The sequence below is a fragment of the Metopolophium dirhodum genome, chromosome 8 (assembly GCF_019925205.1).
Source record: "Metopolophium dirhodum isolate CAU chromosome 8, ASM1992520v1, whole genome shotgun sequence".
Taxonomy (NCBI): domain Eukaryota; kingdom Metazoa; phylum Arthropoda; class Insecta; order Hemiptera; family Aphididae; genus Metopolophium; species Metopolophium dirhodum.
This window is the reverse complement of record NC_083567.1, coordinates 23633237-23653829: the sequence shown is the minus strand read 5'-3', so window position 1 is coordinate 23653829 and position 20593 is coordinate 23633237. Positions and strand designations below refer to the sequence as shown.

General features: G+C 30.3%; 1 protein-coding gene and 1 non-coding gene across 2 annotated transcripts; both read right to left on the bottom strand.

Moving 5' to 3' along the window:
- Positions 1–8765: 8765 nt before the first annotated feature.
- LOC132950847 (vitamin K epoxide reductase complex subunit 1-like protein 1) lies at positions 8766–15439 on the bottom strand. Its single transcript, XM_061022439.1, has 4 exons — positions 15191–15439; positions 13504–14363; positions 9882–9991; positions 8766–9219 (listed from the first exon to the last, which is right to left on the bottom strand). The coding sequence occupies exons 2-4, from the start codon at positions 13671–13673 to the stop codon at positions 8990–8992; spliced, it is 510 nt and encodes a 169-aa protein (XP_060878422.1). The 5' UTR covers positions 13674–14363; positions 15191–15439; the 3' UTR covers positions 8766–8989.
- Positions 10455–10528, bottom strand: Trnai-aau (transfer RNA isoleucine (anticodon AAU)). The gene has a single exon. It is a non-coding gene; the product is annotated as a tRNA-Ile (tRNA).
- Positions 15440–20593: the final 5154 nt, after the last annotated feature.

Sequence of the window (20593 nt, the reverse complement as noted above, 5' to 3'; positions counted from 1 at the left end):
GACCTAAGTCGCCAGGCCAGGGGTCGGTGGATGGTCCGACAAACGGCACATCGATTAAAGCAACGCGCGAGTCGGTCCGACCAATAACCGACCGATCGCAACCGATTTCCTGACGAGCCGCAATCGGGCCGGCCGACAGGGGCGATTACTGTAGACGCCGACCGTGGCGTACGACGAACAGAACGATCACCAACAGATGGCGAGTCGGTCGGAACGGCGGCAGCTCCGACGTGATGAATTGAAACGTTGCGGTGGCGGGATATTTGAATTTTGAATAGACTCATAATTCCATTCGACCATATTATTCTGTCTAATGTGCTGACATGTATCGTTTTTCTTGATCCATACTGATTTTTTCAAGCCTTTCCAATGACCCAATGCACTGGTGTAGAATAATACAAAGCATTCCCCGTACAGATTAATAATATTATGTTATTAATAGTAAAACCTTTATTTTTAAGATTATTTGGTTACAGTATACTAAGTTGGTATTACTAACTACTTCATATATGAACAGTATTTTTAAATAATTTACAACACAATAACTAAAATATTGTTATTCTTTCGTTTTTCAAGTTATGATCACTTAGTGCGAGTACTAAATTCCTGATTTCTAAACGTATTTTAAATTTTAATACAATGCAAGAAACTATATAATTCCAAATACAATTTAAAAATAATTTGGTAACCTTAATATTTTTAATAGTTTGAATCTATATTAAATACTTATACAATAAGTTATTACTTAAATACTATCAATCGTTATTAAATATCTCAATACAAACAACGTAACTATGTAAATTAGCTAAGAACACTTGTAATGAATAAATAAATATCTTAATATTATCAACAAATAACAATCGTTACTATAATCGTAGCTAGCTAATAACACAACTACCTAGCTAATGAACCGCGGACAGACAAACACAACGAGGATAAATGTAAAGTGTTCTAAACTTAAGTTTACATCGCTCCGCTCAGAATCATTACCGTAATTAAATATTTGTTAAACTAAAAATAAATGATTATACATTGTATTATGTTGGTGCTTTTATTAATAATTTGGAGGTAATTTTTAAATTGAATTAAAAATGAGAGCATAATGTTGGGGAGCTGCTTAATAATATTCAATGTAAATTTTTCATAGTATAGTTTAAACATTTCGGGGTCACTGAGTAATAGTAGTGAAAGAATCAAAGATAACAAACATACTCGCAGTACTATAGTGCTGGAGTAACAGCGGTGGAGGTTGTCGCGTGCCTGCAGATAAGTACCAGTACTGTGGTAGTGTGGTCAAAGTAAAAGATACCACTGCAACTTTCGAGCTTACTCAGTAGGTACTGATTAAATAGCGACGGTAGTTGATTATACAAGCATTTTAAGTACCAGTACTACAGTGGCGGCAGTGAAGGATATCATAAGTCTGCCCAGTGCCCAGTACCTGCACCAGTACAACGACCGCGATGAACGATAGGTATCTAAAACCCACCTTATTCTAGTGAAATGGCGACCGTGGAACAGACTTCTGCATGCCCATCTAACGTACTGCCAGTCTGAATCCAATATTGAGATTTGAGACGTACGAAATTAAACGATTCGGTTGGAAGCGTCACTGGTATAAATATTAAAATATGATCACGTAGATCTATTTTTTGTTTGCTCATTAGTCATTTATTACATAAGAAAACCTGTAATTTTGGATTCATGTCTTTGGTTGTTTCCGGTCGTAAATATGCCGTACAGCTCATACCTAACTAGCTGCACTTTCAGTGTAATTATTATAGCATTACTCTATGGGTTTATAGTGATCACCGCTAATCATTCAGTCGGTATCAGTGGCGAATACAGACGACGCCGGCACACAACAAATAGAACGACTGAGACCACCAACAGATGGCGAGACAGTCGGGACGTCGGCCGACCGTGGCGGCGGGACATTTTAATTTTTAATATAATATTATTTTTGTCCAACGTGCCGACAAATATCGTTTTTCCTGCACCGATGTTTTTTTTTCGTCCTTCGAAATTGGCGAAACCGGATTCCGCTAATCAACTATTTTGTTTTGTTTTAGAACTGGAACCATTATTCTAAATACAAATTCTAATTGGATTATGCGTGCATTCAAATTTTAATTGAAATAAATTTAAAAATGATAGCTGTGTCCAATAAAAGAATTAAACATTTGAAAAAATGTACAAAACACCTTAAAACCATGTTAAACAGTCAACTAAAGTCTAAAAGTACTTACTTTCGATTTAGAAAGTACTTAATGATTTTGCGGTGACCTGGACGGCTTATTTAACACCAGAAATTTCCAAAGACACGAAGTCCAAAAGTACAGGTTTTTTAACACATGAAAATAAACAAACAAAAAATAAATCTGCGTGACCATATTTTAAACCACTGGTTCTTGGAACCTAATCGGTTAATTTCTTCTGCCTCGAAATTGGAATCAAGCTGGCCCATAGAACCGACCACGTCAGGTCGGCTTGCAGGAGTCTGCTTCATTTCTACTACTGCACCAGAATAGTGTATATCGTCCATCGCCATTTCATCAGTACTGGGTGAGCTTACAGAAGTATCTTTTACTGAGACCACAGTCCTGGTACTTATCGGGCCTGTGACACCCTCCACCGCCGTCATTGCAGCACTAGTACTGGGAAGGTTTGTGATATTCTCAACTGCCTGTACTGCACCGGATTCTCGTGATACTCTAACTACCGCCGACGTAATCAACAACTCTGGACCGAAATCGTATGGTTTTCTGTGTACCATCGACGCTTCCAATGCCGCTTCGTCGACGCATCTTTTATGTGCTTTGAACGAACATACTATATAAAACGATAAAAAAAACAATTTCTTATTTGGTTATTTGGTGAGTTTTCTGATTCAGAATGTCATGTCACCCTATACGTAGATTTTAGGTATATATATACTATCACATTCCCTAATAGATAACGGCCAATATCGTTCTTCATTGCATATTTCACATATTTGTATTGGATCAAATATATTCCGGTACCGCTTCATGCCACTTAATTTGCAAGTCAATTTACCATTTACTATTCCAGAACAACGTACTCTATAACACACATGACCACAAATTAATTGTAATAAACAATTTTAAAACATTAAATTTGTAAATCCCTTACATTGTCGTTCTCCACGGCATGTACATGTCGAAGTCGTTTTCAAATTAAGTTTCCTAGAATATAGAAAGCACAAAAAAAATATTTATTTACATCAAAATATATAATAAATATTAAATAACGGTATAAAATATTGTTTGAATAATAATGATGGCGCCCGATATTAAACACGCGTATTTACGTAGAAAACTAGGTATTTAAAAAAGGATAAAATTTAATATTTTCCATAGCAACCGATATTTTAAGCCAATACAAAATAAAATATCGTGCTAGAAAATACAAATTTCAACTTCGAGTGATTATTTTATCGTCTTATATGTTAGGACTACCACCGAGTTATATAACTTCATTAAAGATTTTAAAAAATAAATCCATCTTTCAGCACGATAGGAGAATAGTTTTTTGTAAGCTCAGATCATAATATTATTATATAGGTAAACCTGTTGCGCTGTGTCAATTGCACACTTGGTTATTCGTAGTCAATTTCATAATTAAGATATTTATAATAATAATATATCAGCAGAATGATATTTTAGAATAATCGGTAAATAAATTATACTTTTACGTGTTTTCCGTTTTGTATACAGTTTCTGTAAGTCAACGAGCTGAAAACACTATACACGGGTCGTGATTTTAGTATAACATTTATTATATTATATAGATATATAGCATATTATACGCATTACGTTGCAGTTTTATTTTCATTTATATTAAATATAAAAGCACAGATCGTCCGAATGCCTCGCTAATCGCCATATCCAATACAATGTACAATAATATATATATAAATATATTATATGACATGTTGTAAATACTAAACAGACAAAACACAAGTTTATTCATCACTTATTTACTAGGTATACACATGTTAATGCGACCCTCGGAATATTTTTATGATCGTGCACTGCGCATTGAGTAACACTACACATAAATGTCAAATAATTGTTGAGATGTACTACGTAATAATGATTACATTAATAATACGTACGATAGGTCTCCGACGAAAACGCGTACCTAGGTATTATATGAAATAACCTAATGAAGCAGATAATACGTGCGCTTATGATGTGTACACTGTACGCATAATATGACATTATTATCTTAATATGATAATATTATTATATAATAATACATTTGTAGTTGACGCGTATAATTCAGTACGAGTATATACATACACTATATATTAATACCTACGGTAAGTTTATAGGTATCTGCAATCCTGCAAGTATGTCGTATCCACTACTCTATCGTGTGCACTAAGACGTGTATCCATATATAGGTACATCAGCGGAATTAATGTATATTAGCTGTAAGCCGAAAAGAAACAAAATAAAACATACACATTTTGTATATTATAATTTTATACGAATACGGAATACACGACGTGATGCATAATATATAATACCTATTATAATGTATCCGCATATGGGTATGGAGTATATAGACTATAATATACATACTCTATAAGTAGGTAAATCGTTTATATATAGCTTGTTCGATATCGTGTTTTCATATTATTTTAACACGGCGTGTTCGATGTCCATATAATATAATAATATGTATTATGTATTATATATTTATATGTATAACAGTATAACGCGATCATGACAATTTGCATCGTATAGTCTTATTCGCGCGTGCTCTTCGACAAGCGGCCGGTGGTATAGGTCATGCCCCAGTGGAATCGTTATAAAATTATAATGTACAATAAATTTATACACAATAATAATATGTTGAAAAACTCCATACAAAACAACCAAAAATTAAAATAATAATTTTAGACATTTTAGTAATCCTTTGACGGCATCATAGTTCATAATAATATATCTAATCTAATATAGGCCTGTCAATCTAAGTTAACAGTGAACTCATCGTTTAAAAGTAAACGCCATTATCAACTAAATCATAAACCGCCAATTATAAAACGCGACTGACGAAAAACAGAATGGTATATGACATATGTATAATATTGGTAGGTACACGCGATAAATCAACGCCCGTCAATAATACTCGGGTAAAGGCGCTAATATTATTTGCGTATTATTATATTATACGCACACGACTTTATAATTAATTCTGCTGGCGCGTGTATATATTTTTTAACATGTCCGTATGATATTATGTTTATACCTAAACGTTTTTTATTTATGTCAATTATAATATAGTCTATTATTTATAGGATCTCCGAGATTAACTCGTCGTGACGTCCACCGCCGCGATTTTACGCATTATAAAATATATAATAATATCATAGCGCACATCGCGCGCGAAAGTCGTCTATAATAAATATTATAATAAAATATAATAATAATATTTGTAACGAGACGTTGTTGCATCGACCGCCGCCGTCACTGCAACAACGATATGCGAATAATATTATTTCTGTATACACTAGTATACAGGTACCTGCCTATTATAATAATATATTAGTTATAGTATTATAGTGTACTACCAGGTGCCAGAGATGTGCGGCAATTAACGATATTGTGAAAGTATCGAGATTAAAAAATATAGGTAAGAATTCTGCCGGTTGAAAGCGTGATGCGTCCTATTATAGAACCGCTATGTAAATTTGAATAAGGAATACCAATATAAAATTATACAAATAATTATAAAACTATACACGTGGGGTTGGAAATGGCGGTAGGGTACGGGCTAAATTGCAATTATCGAGAATTTAACTAATTTAACGAATTATACAAGTATGCCCACTTAATTTTTGTTTTTTTTTACATTATGTTCTAAGAAGTTATATAATATAAAAGCAATTGAAGTGGATTAGGTACCTACCTAGTTAGTTATCTTTATATTCTTTATAGGTACGTATTTTTTCTTTGAAATTTATATTATAATGTTATAATATTTTATAGTTACATATTTACTTTCAAGTGTTCGATCCAAATAAATATTACAGTATATCAGGGATAGGCTAACTGGGCAACGGATGCGGCCCGCGTACCATTTTTCACTGACCCGTGTTACATTTAAATTATAGTTTATAAAAAAGTAGGTCAGCGCATTTCGGTGGTGGATGTTTGTCCATCGTCCTTTCGGGCCTCAGACAGGATAGTGTAATTTTACTGTATTCGATTTGAATGCAATGATTGCATTCGAAAAAAAACGATTCTGAGCGGACGAGGGAATCTTTTTTATTTAATTTCATTCGTTTCTATGGTGATAAACAAAGCGTTTTAAGAACAGATTAAGAACGATTTATATAAATAGGTAGTTTATATAATTAAAATTATAATTTATAATTAGGAAATATAAAAATGAAAAAAAATATAAAAGAAAAGAAAAAGCTCATAAGTCGCTCAAATGTTTTGAAAATTTTACCATATCTATAGATATGGATTAAATAAGTAAACAACCCAAATTTCAAGTTTTTACGAATGTTTTTACAACAAAAAACTCCCAAACTTAAAATGTCTATAAATAGCTCAAAAATGGCTAAAACTTTCCGAACTTTAAACCCTAAGGAACAAAATCCAAAATACAGCAAAAATATCTCTTGTCACTTTTGATTTGAAGCAATATTCCTGGTAGAAAACGTAGTCCGTAATTATTTAATATTATAAAATCGTGAAATCGTACGTTTTTTCTCCTTTAACCGCTTTTATTTCGAGTAGCGTTTCGAAAATCGAAAAATGACCTATTTAAAGTACCAGCTCAAGAACATTACCTTTCAGAAAAGATGCTATACTTGATACTTTTATACTTTTGAGCAAGTTTAGAGGGAGAAAAAGTGTTTACAGAATAAAAAAGAAATAAACATCATTGTAAAACCATTACATTCCTCGCTCCGCTCAGAATCTAAAATATAAAATGTTAAGATTTTTCTGTATTTTATTTTATTATATTTATAAAATTATTAAAACCGATATAATGTTTATCGTAAAACGTAGATATAAATTCTTATCTAGTATTGAACTATTAAATGTAAATAATATTATATTATATTATTTATAGGGGTATAGTTATCATTAGGTTTTTTTTGCTTTCTATGTTCCTGGCATGCTAGATTACAAAATTGGCCCTCTAGTAGCATTGAGTTGCCCATCCCTGCAGTATATTAAAGACTTACGCGGTTTCGAGGAGATAGCTTTTTGCTTGCTGAGATCTCGAGAAATCGAGTCCCACAATATATACGTCAACAATATTGTAGTAGTAGTTAGTAGTTAGTACTTATGCATATGTATTAGAATATTATTTATTTATTTAAATCTATTTTACGATTTTGAAAGCAGTTTTCAAGGGACGCGTGAAGACTGACTACGTATTCGAGTCGGTCCTACAGTGGTGGAAACAATAGCATTAATGTATTATTACGTACCTATGTGTGTATTGAATACTGAAATATAATAATAATAATCACAGTAAATTATAGTTAAACTATGATGTTAACCCATTTTCTAATTGCTAAGGGTACACCAAGAGATTCCTGATGTACTGGCTATTATTAACATAACCGATTACCTGGATGGCTTGACGGCCGTCATCTATAATACATTTTTGTTTATTTAAAATATTCAGTATTAACTTAAGAAATTGTAACTTTACATTGTATCAACTATCTACGCCTAATTAGAGTAAAATGTTGAGTGTTTTAAGTTAATATTGCAATTAACTACTATCTAATATAAATAGTATTGATAGCTGATTGGTATTGTTATAAAATGATAGTTAGCCTAGCGTACCCCGGGTACGGTCATTATGATGGTATATATACAATATACTATAGTACTACATTACCACTCGTATAATAATTATTAAATTTATTTTTTTGTTTATTTTTCTTAAACAATTGTTAAGAGGACAAGGTATGTATATGGCGTTCGCCTCGCCCTTTAGTCGAGGTGTGTATCGTGTCAAGTGCAAGTTTATACACAAAGCCGATTATATATATAAACATAACATAATATATTATATTTTCCTCTTTCAATGTCGTGCGTGCACGCGTGGTTTTCGTTGAGACGACCTCCAAATATAATATTATAAATTATGAAAATAAAATATATTACTAACGAATATGGTGAGCTATACATTGTGATGTTTTTGGATCTATTGCGGATTATTGAGGGACACTCCCGAAAAAAAAACCTATTCCGCATTTCCGCCGACATTCCGTACCTGACCCACTCGATCGGATGTTTGCGCCGCCGCCGCGGGAGATACGATTGAGATATTATGATACAATATATAATATACACTATAAAATATATGTACCTACAATCTACATAATATATATATCTATTAAATATAGTATATAGCTGTCGCATAAATGATGCAGCTCCGCAGGTATTTATTATTGTATATGAGGCGCGCGCCCACGGGTCCCACGCGTAATACACGTAATAAAATACGACTTATATTATTGTAAGTTATTATTCGTTGCCGAACGCGGTTATGAGATACAGATTGCAACGTGTCTTACACTCTAAGACTAAACCACTGCTAGTGTGCTTTTAAAAAATCTATTACATCGTAAAAGAGATTATAATAGCCATTAAATTACATAATACCTATATATATATGATTCAAATGTATACGATTTTTGTTTTAGTCACTAATTATTTTCATAAAGTCATCAAAATATATAGTAATGGATAAATGTTTAAACATGGAAACTAAAACCTTAAGACACTATTTATGTGAAGTCACGGTACATATTATGTATATAGCTGTTATATGTTATATACTTATATAATATAATATGAAAGGGACGTATTTTGGATATTTATTACCTTTATTTATTATAGGTATATATACTTTATTATACACGCTGCGTCATTACCTGACTGCAGGTGTATCGCTAGGTATTTTATAAATATATTATGTTTTAATCGCCTTTGCACGGTTTGTGCAGGTGCACAGATAGCGACAACAATTCCCGCCGTTTGGACGATACACACAGAAGGCTTATAGCATTTATGAAGTACGTGGTCAAGCAAACCAAACACAGTTCCTGAACAACGAACACCAACACGAAAGCCAAGTAAAATGTGGACACATTGGACGCGATCGCCAGGTAGTAGTGGATGTTTACGAGTTTATCACTGTTCGAACAACCTGCAGGAATTCAAAAGTATAAACAAACGTTACTTGATAGGTAGTTACAAAAATGCAAGCAACTAAATATTAATATGTGTAGGTAAATATAATATAGGTTAGTATAGATGTATAGAAAGGGCCAGATTTAAGGGGGGAACGGGAACGGGCCCCAGGGCCCCTATAAAATAATTACTTTTGGCAGTAAGTTTACTTTTTTGGCTCTGGGGCGCTCCCACAACCCTAAATCCAGCCCTGTGTATAGATAAGTTAAAAATATATAGTTAGAGACAGAGGTATAATAATAGATAAAACGGCTAATCAGAGCTTTTATTTTGTATTCATTAATGTTAAATATTAAAATGCATTTTAAAACTATGCACATAACTTTCTGTAAAATTTGTTTCCTGAAATATTATAGTTTATAATTGAAAACGTAATTTTTATCAGTTAATGAATTTAATTAGTTTCCTGACTTTGGCAGGTATATTATATTTATATAGATTTTTAGAAATATTACAAAACCAATACGATTAAGCAAACAGGATATTAAGCTATTTTTTAATCCGGATTCGAGACAACGATTTTATTATATTGGTCTAAATATAATATTTCCATCATGATAGTATAATAATTATTATTTATTACGTATTGCCTATAGTATTAAGTATTAATATACGTACTCAACGTGAATGACAGGGTGTAGAATAACATTCCCGTGAGTCCATTGGGCACGTTGAAAGCGGAATCTTCGCCGAATATATATCTGACGATCCCAAAACCTTTGGCGTATCTGTAAATATAATATTATACTGATAAATATTATAACTGATAAATCGTTAATACTTTTTATAGTGACTAACATTATTGTTTTTATTGTGTGAACATCGGTTATATTTTTATTTTATAATGTATCGTCTAACGGTGTATTCTATAGTTTATTGTGCTAATATTATGCTGTTCGAGGATAAACGTTTCGATTTTGATCGATAATATAAATAAATATAAAAATATTAAATAAGTCAACAGTTTTAATAAAGTTAATTTTATATTTTTTATATGTTGTACCTAGCTATATAATATTATTATTGTTGTACTAAATGCGTTAAATAAAACAACCATTTTCAGCTGTATTTATATAAAAAAAATAGAATCTTTGAATTTAAATAAAATAATAAAAAACAATCCTTTAAAAATTATTTTAAACTAAATATTGTAAACCAAAATGTAAAAACGAATAAAATGCAAAAAATTACTGGCCCATGGGGGGATCGAACCCACGACCTTCGCGTTATTAGCACGACGCTCTAACCAACTGAGCTAATGGGCCGACGAGATTCAAAGGCCGATTTTTGACAATTTCAAAGAAAACTGTGACATGTCATAAAAGTAACAAAATATACCACTTTTATATTGAAACATTAATGAGTAGTTATTAGATAAATCTAATTCGGTTGTTAACGCATTTTTAATTATTTAAGAGGACACTGCATGACAAGTTTGTCCGTTTTACACTCTTATCTACCGCATATATTTATATCCGAGTAAATATATATAACGGCATAACAAAGAAAATTTTACGTTTAGAAAATATAATTTTACTCTGTAATTTAAAATATTGAAGTGACTTATTATCAAATTAAAAAGTAAGAAAATTATCCATCATGTCCAACGTAGGCTTTTTTGATATTTTAATTTTGAAGCAAATTATGTTTATTTACCAGTTTGCAATTTTCTGTAAAATGGATTGTCCTGAACGTAAAATGTGTAACCTATATTATTCCGTAGTAAGACGGAGTCAACACGCAGGTACGGCTCTCTAAATACTATTGCAGGTGATATTGAATTAATTATAATACGCATTACTCTATGTCTGATGATTGCAATATTAAACGTGATAAACGGCTCTATGTCTTTACCACTTTACCCATCGTACGTTGAAAATCAAATTTTAAAACGTGTTCAAATGATAAATGATTTATTATTATTCCATATTGGACATGATGGTACAACAATACATGATATGTATATCTAAATAATAATAATATTAAAGTCATCGTTATTGCTACCGTAATAAACACCTACTGCAAACCCGTGTAGTTAAATTAGTCAACATACGTGTACTACGTTTTGCTTTTTACAAGGCGCATGTCTTGTGTTCGAATTTTTGGATAAATAATAATATATTGTTTTCATTATAAAACAATTAAATTAAATTGTTGATTATTTTATGTAGTCATAATATTATTAATCGGAATAATTTATTAACCAATATTATAGTAAAATTTTATAAATCATTTTAAAATTGTTATTAAAATATGTAAAATAATGTACTTCTACTTATGTAAAAAAATACATAAATCAATTGATGCTGTCTGTAATAACAAAAAAAATAATTAATGACAATTTTTTTTAAATTTTTTACAGTATTTGGTATTCCTGGGAATTTCTAGGTGTGCCAACCCTAGGCTTGTTTCATCAAGTTAATAATATTAGGTATAGTAAAAAAAAAATTGTAAAAATAGGCCTAATTAATAATTAGTAACTAACAATTTTTATATGGCTCATATAAACACCCATCGATAATAATTATAAAACTATTACACTATTACACTATTACACTTCAGACAAACTGATTAACATACCGGCAATCGTTGTATATTGTGCACCTTGTGCCCTTATACCTGTTGTAAAATAATCTGAATACAACATGTTGGGGAATTTGCACAGATAGCGTTGGTCCAGTATTATCGTTTATTGTATTTATATTTTTCTAAACTATTTTACTGCTATTTACATTTAATTATCAACGTTTACAATATTTAATCAGTTTGACAAGTGAAATAAATGAATAAAATATAGCATAGTTATTGTTAAAACCAATATTTATTTGTAGTATTCAATAAGTTTATTATTTTATCAGATCATTTAATTTTATGGCAGCAATAAAATGATTTTTAGATTTCAAAATAATAATTCATTTGAATGACAAAGCTTTCGTTTTTAAGACATAACAGCAACGATTGTGGTATACTGGTATATTATTTAAGAACTATAAAGAACCAAATAAAAAAATATAATATCCTTGGTATTTTATGACACCTAATACATTCAGTTTTCATTTTTAGATGCCGAATGTCAGTGATAATGTACACAATTTATTTACTATTTGCATAATAAATGAAAAATTATAAATTACTTTTACCAGATTTTGCCACTTTTTATACTCGTTAAAAATGTGTGGCCTTATATATTACCAACTATCAGTTATTATACAATATGTTTATATGTAGGTACCTATATGCTACTTACAAAATATATTAAAATACCTAACCTAACCGAAGCTAACCAAGCCAGACCTAATGGCTGACATAATATATTAATATGCCGTTGTTTATGAGATCTTAAAATGTTTAATACACAATACTTACACTATGTATTATACTTTTAAACTTTTAATCTGTTTAAGCCTATTGCGTTTTAATACAATATAATATTAGGTATATATTATTATTATTATTAGACTATTTACTATTTCGTATACTGAAACAGAAAAAATAAATTTCTTGTTCAGTTGGTGAAAGACATGAGGGAACTGTTCACATTATGACGAAGTCCAAAGTCAAAAGGATTAAAAATGCATAAGATCATACAATTTGTTTAAATGTTAACAACCCGGGTGGCTCCTGGATCTTTAATCCCGACGATAGTAGATAAGGTAAGTATCATCAAATATACAATTTTAACTGAGTTCAAGTTTAAAATGAACGTGGTAATATAAATTGTAAGCACGTTGAAATTTCGAGTGTTTACATACACTAATACACTATAATATGTTTATAACATCATAATTTAATAAAATAAAACTCTTATAATATCTTGACTATTCAATTTTTTGTTGCGGGATAACTATTGATTATTAGATTATTAAATGTTAGTAAATGTCGTACTATTTACAGTTTAACTTAAAAACCCTGTTTAAACAAAGAGTAGATACTATTGTATATTATTTAAAAACTAAAACTAAAAACGTTTATACTTTTTTTTTGTAAGTTTCTATTTACAATTTCAATTTTGTAGAAATGTATCGTTCGTTTTTTTAAATGTTAAGCACGAATACGATATGTTTTTATTGACGATTCAATCGCACCGTTATATATTAATCACTATACATTACCGCAACATAATAAATATATAATTGATATACCTAGGTATAATACCTGGAATTTGAATATATGTTTCAACATTATGTTATAATGTGGTTGTATTATAATTTATAACATAATATAGTAATTATACACTTACGGTGAAATAAACGCTGGAGAACATTTGACGTATTCCCTGAGGTCACACAGTGGCTCAAAATCCGGATCATTTTCCAGTGAGATTTCCACATACAGTGCATACGCAGCCACGCAAAAGCCGACCAACGCGTAAGCCTTGATGATCCTGTTGACCGTACCGAGTTGGACCATGTTTCGACGAGTGCGTCGTCCTTTCGTATACACTCGGCATTCTGTCACACTAGCACTAGCACCCTCACACTTACTATTACCTATTATTATGTGTTCGGTCACACGTGAAATTGGATTTATGCAAATACCAATATACCGCGCATTACTTACACTATATTGCACCAGCAATTATTATTATACTTTACCAGGGGTGACCAGCGCGGCGTGTGTCTGGAGGCTGAAGCATCATATTATTATGTATTTGCATCGTCCTGAGACGACGATAAACTTTGGCATATTATTTTCATTTTCCGAGTTTTTAATAATTCAATTATACAAAAATTCAACACCAAATTTTTATTCTGTTTAATAACATAATATAATTGATTATAAATACTAGTATTTATAACCAATGATAATATTAATGTATGTATTCATTTTATACATTTCCTTGGATTTTCTAAAATATTTTGTAATTGAAATGTAATAATTTTAAACAGTATGCTAGTAATGCGTAGTATAATAATATATTAATAAGGGGACGGAGTGGCCGAGTGGACTAATCAGCGCGTCGGTTGCGACGCGCATCGTCGCCGGTTCGAACTCGGTCACGGGCGGCATTTGTCTACGGGCAGTCACGATGTCCGGAAAGATGGGCCGTCATCCCCCACTCGGGCATGGCAGATACCTACTGGTGCCCACTTAAAAATTCTGCCAAAACAAACATACACGTGATCAAAAACCTACAGTACCCTTCCCCACAATTCCACAAGCTAATGACCTCAGTTGTCGAAACCTCAACCAAAAATATATATATATATATATATATTAATATAATCTTTTAATATTATGTTTTATTATTCATTTGAGATTGGTGACAAAGATAAAATGTCTAGTAAAATATGTGAATCCGTCAATTATCCCATTGTATGTATACGTATCTATTGTACCTATAATATGATGGTACTGATGGTAGTTTTTCCATCAACTAAGAAAGTTTCGATTTATTCCTTTAAACGTTTTAAATGGAAACATTGGGAAGAGCAGGGGCGCAATTTCAATGAAAAAACTGGGGGTGCTGAAGCCCCTCTATTTTTTTTTGTCATATTATCATATGGTTATAGATAGTCAGAATTAAGAAATAAGAATTAATTAATAAGCACAATAACTAATATTTAAACATTTTTTTTAAAAATTTAATTTAATTTTACACTTTATTCTAATATTATCCTCCTTTCAGTTTTAGCAAAAATATGTATATAAATATGTATACTTCATTTACATCAATTTGATTGGTTAAGTCTTTTTCAATATACAATATTGACAAATCTACTAATCTCTGTTGACCCATTAATACCCTAAGCCAAGTTTTAATTTTTCTTAAGGCTGAAAAGGATCTTTCACAAGTAGCTGAACTAATTGGAAGTGTGAACATGAAAACAATGGTAAGAGTGTAAAATAATTTTGCTAATACCACTGAGACAGACGACAGTGCAAACTTCAATTTTAGTTTAGAGATTTTATAGGTTTTTACTTACTGGTAGTGGCAGATATTTCTCCATTAGCTTCACAATTGGTCGTTTTTTTGTTATATTTATACTTTTCAAATATTGAAAACATTTTGTTATGAGTAAAAGTTTATGACTAAATTACTCATAAAACAAAATAATCCAAATGGTTCTTTCAAATAAACTAACTAATTCACACTTCACTGTTGCCTATTCGAGCGGTTAATTGTTAATGAATGCAGGGTGGCAGTGTGCACTTATGTAGACGTTAAATACAAGCAAATAGCAATTCAAAAACATTGGTCACTAGTATAAATAGAATTATTTACTATCATTATCAATGATAAAATTATAACAGTGGCAATAGTGGATTGGGCCATAGAAACCTAGGGCCTGTTTTACAATCATAGTTTAAACCTCGGTTGCGCCTAACCCACTGATTTTACCGGCCGAATTCGGTGGTTTAACCTTAGTTTAACGATTGTAATACGGGCCCATAGAGTATTCTGAGTAATATATTTTCAATTTTGTCACACTGCAAATGTGTCCAGCGATGGGTTTTCGTCGAATTGCTGTACGAACGGGTGTTATCAACACCGCTGCGGTATTTTAAAATAATCTAAATTTAAAATGTTCACTATGATTTTATGTTTTTATTACACGTCTTACGTATTACCCGTCTACACTCTACATAAACAAACGTTTCATCAGAATATTACTTGATTAGTTTTTTTTAATAATAATATTAATTATAAATATAAATAAAAAATAACATAATAAAAACTGTTTTTTTTATACATAATGACTATTAAAATGTAAATTAACATGAAAAAATTTGGGGGTGCTCATTTCAAAATTGGGGGTGCTAAGCACACCCCCCCCCCAAATTGCGCCTATGGGGAAGAGATATTTTGTGAATCCCTCGAATAGTTTACTACCAACTGGTAGAATTTGTCTAATGCGACGCGTTTTCGTTCTGTATTTAATTGTTATAATTCTATTTACGGATCCCATATTATATATCTATAATAATATACAATAGGTATACTAACCCAACAAAATAAATTAAATTTTATATCAAATTTTATCGTATACAATATGAATTAGTGTACATATAATATATTATATAGGTATATCGTATACACGCATATACAACTAGAAACAAGGGGCGGTGGTATTGGCACCTACTTATGTCACCCGGACGCGTACGAATTTTAAATCGAACGTCCGAGCTGTGTATATTATGTAGGTACATATCTGTTGGCTGATACCTATATTGCCATTGCTGTGATGACTACAAATTGGTGGTTCGTCCTACATTTTAATTTAACATACATCACGCAAGTTTGGCCGAGCGATGTGCACCGAAGAATGTCATGCGAATTGTGGCAACTCAGATGTCACGATGGATTTTTAACGGATCGAACTATATTAATACCAACTTGTTTATGTATGTCACAGATAAAAACTGTCACGTTATAACTGTAAAGTGACGCGTATTATATGCAATTACTATAAAAAATTATAATATGTATATTTTATTTTTTATTGATGGAAAACGTCCAGCTTTTCATGCGTGATGTAGATACCACGAAAACCATTTTAATTTTACGTTTTATAGTGTCTTACAGTCGCATGTTTCGTAAAAATGTAATCATAAAATACAAGAGTTTTGTTTTCGATATAGTAATGTATGTTATTTAACAATGTTTTTATAATTATTTATTTACCAAAAAAATTTAGATGAAACTCAATACAAAAAAGTCAGATATTATATCTTATATAGTATATATAAAAAGAAAATAATTATTATTCTGAGCGGTACATTGCACTTGAAAATGCAATACTTTATGAAAGAATAACAGGACACATAATTCAATTATTCTAGTTATTTAAAATACCAGCATATGGTACCCAAAAGGCACAATTTGTTCGTAAAACGTTCTTCTATTTCTATTTTCTAGATAAAAAATACAATTTCCAAGAGTTTCAAGTTTCTATAGCATTGATAGGTACTTTTTATAAAAAGTTTAAAAATTTAAAAAAAAACAGATGAGAATTTTTGTAAAACTATGGTGTAAACTAGGTATTTATTAAAAACGTTCTTTTGCTGGTTTCCTTACGCATTCTTATAAAAAAAAAAAATAATAAGAATTTGCAAAATAATTTTGGTCACTAAAAAATTACCTACTTGCAATCTAAACACGCGATTTGTTACCGGAAACAGGTGAATTACTGAAAGTCGATTGCACACTCCTTTTACCCGAAAAAATTATCACTAAGTAATATTATTATATTCCTCACTTCACTCTACAGACTGCACGTCAGTCATAATACCGAAACACGTCACAAAAAAAATAATAGTTATTATATAATATTGATTATTGAAATATTCTGAATAATAATAGGATTTCATGTGTATCAAGCTTCACGTTCAGCGTTTAGTCACTCTGACTCTAAACGAGTACTTAATCCGTGTGTGGGATTATACAACGATAATCAAACTCTTTAAATATCATAGTTTTTTATACCTACTTATTAGGTAAATATATAGATAAGAAGTATATAACCTACACTCCCGTAATTGTTGTTAATTTCTGTTTTTAAATATGATATAGCCATATAGGTAAGTATAGGTAGGTACATTATTATAAACTATAAAGCACCGCCGGGATCGTTAAAATGGTAAAATGTTCAACAATAAAAAAGGTACATATAGGTAATTATGCATAATAAAATATACCTATATTAATTTGACAGGTATATCTTTAAATTTAACAAATTTAAGCTAACCTGCATCAATATAGATTAAAGTATAGACTATATATTATAATATAAGTACTATAGCCTATAGCCCGTATAGGTGGTCGTACTGTCGTTAGGTAGGTTAGGATGCCAGGATATATTTAGAATATAATAATCATTAGTATAAATTATATTTATGGTATGTAATATAAAAATAAAAATAATTGAAAATTATATTACCTACCAAAAATACTATTGGTTTAGACAAATTGGTAATTTTTTAAGTATAGAAGCTAGAAAGAATTTCAAAATAATTTATTTGAATTATGTGCATATGAACAACATCTTGGCACTCCCGACTTTGGTTGTGATTAACTTTTCATGTTTCAATATTTTACACAATATTTATTATTCACACATCACACAAAATCAAAACTATCTGTCTTATGATTAACTAAGTATAATTTATTATAAATTGTATACAACAAACTTTTATGGAAGACTGAATTGTATTATTATATTATATTCCTAGCCAGTGGCGTACGCAGGGGTAGGGTTCTAGGGTTCTGACCACCCATGAAATTTCTTTTTATTTTATTTATTTGTGTTCTCTCGTTGTTTTTTTACAATATTTTAATTTTTAAGCAAGTTATGAGTATGTAAAATATTAATATTTGAAAATGCTCATAACTCACTTAAAAATTAAAATATCTATAAAAAACTATCGAGAGTATACAGATAATGCTAAGACGGAGGCAACACATGCGGGTACGAATGTCCTCTTATCTTAGTATCCAATATTACAATATTTTCTCAGGATCAACAAGGTTGCTATTTAAAAAGTAAAAATAAACTATAAAAAGGTGGGTAAGTGGATGTCGTTGTAATGGATGGTGTTAAATTTGAATTCAATGATATAATATCTTTGTATTAGAAAAACAATTCTGAGCGAAAACGGTCAGTCAGTCTATGATATTACCAAGTATATTTGATGATATTATTGTGAATAAAGTAATTTATATACAACCTATTTACGTGGAGCCTTGTTTTAAATTTTCAATCCTTAGCTATAAAAGTAAAACATTTTATAAATTTTTAACTACAAAATAATTATTAAATTTTAAATAAATTTTTATAAAAAAAAATTGTGCCTATGTATTTTGAATATTTTTCAACTACTATTATAACAATATATCAGGAGCCTTGCATTAAATTTTCACGCTTTTTACCCAACAAATAAAATCTTATTGATATTTATAGAAAAAAAAACTAAAAAAATTAAAAACTGACAATGCCCGTAAACAGCTCAAAAAGAGTCAAATTATTTTATCGTGTATAGAAAATGCTAATATAAACATTCAGTGAAATTTTCAAGTACCTGCAGTCATACGTTTTTTTAACTATAACAAAATAAGAAAATCGTTACACGAGAAATCGAGTGAATATCAAATGTTGTAAAAATATGAATTTCAAACGCTCATAAAAATTTAATTTGACATTCTTGTAGACATTTTTTTTTAATAAAGGTGGACATACTTATGGATAATCTTGTATTACATTTTCAAATCTTAGATTTAAAAAGAAAATTTTTTATGAATTCTCATCAAAATAATTTGCTAATTTTCATGATTTTTCCGTATTTTGTCAAGATTTGAACTTTAAATGCTTATAAATTAAAACTGTGACTATGGATTTTTAATTTTTTTCATCTGCCTTTGAAACAATAACCTAGGAGCCTTCTATTAAATGTTTAAGCTTTTTTAACCAACTAATAAAATTGTATTAATATTTATAGAAAAAAAACTAAAAAAAAAAAATGGAAACTTTATTGTTCCTAAACAGTTCAAAACAAATCAATATATTTTTAAAATTTTATCGTGTACAGAAAATGCATATATCAACAACCAGTAAAAATTTCATGTACATACGTTCATTTGTTTTAGAGTTACACCAAAAACCAAAATCGATGTTCTCGAAAACAGATTTTGCGTAAAAATTCCCGTTTTTCCTTCATTTTTCTTTTGTTTTTCACGGCGCTTTTAAAAATTACATGAAAACTTTTGACCCCCAAAGTACCAACTAGATTCACTTTCCTATCAGAAAAGTTACTGTTGAAGAAAATCCAAGCATTTTTATTATCCTAAAAGGTGATGACAGACAAAAAAAAAAAAAAAATAAAAAAAAAAAAAAAAACACACATCATTATAAAATAAATACATTCATCGCTTTGCTCAGAATCTAAAATTATTGTGTGATCACTGAGCACCTCTTAAAAGGCAAATTTTGGAAAATCCTTGTAAGTTCTATCGTCTAGTACCTATTCTACCTGCCTCTGCTTCGTTGGTGTAGTTTGCTACCTACCGTAAAATTATACCTACCAAAAAACGTTTACCTACTGATTATCGATTAATAACAAAATAACAAAAATATTAATAACAATTTATTAACTATTTCATTATAAAAATGTATCAAACTAAAACGTACTTAATGTAATAATGTATTGCTGATGACTGATGACTGATGGTCACGGTTGTAAAGTATTTTATAATATTGTTATACGTCATTATATATTATTTCAACATTAATTTTAACATATTTTAACAGAAAACTTCTAATAAGTTGTGTTACCTACGTATTAATGGACAGCCAACATTCTTCTTCTATTGTCGGTCTAAAAATCTGTTGCTC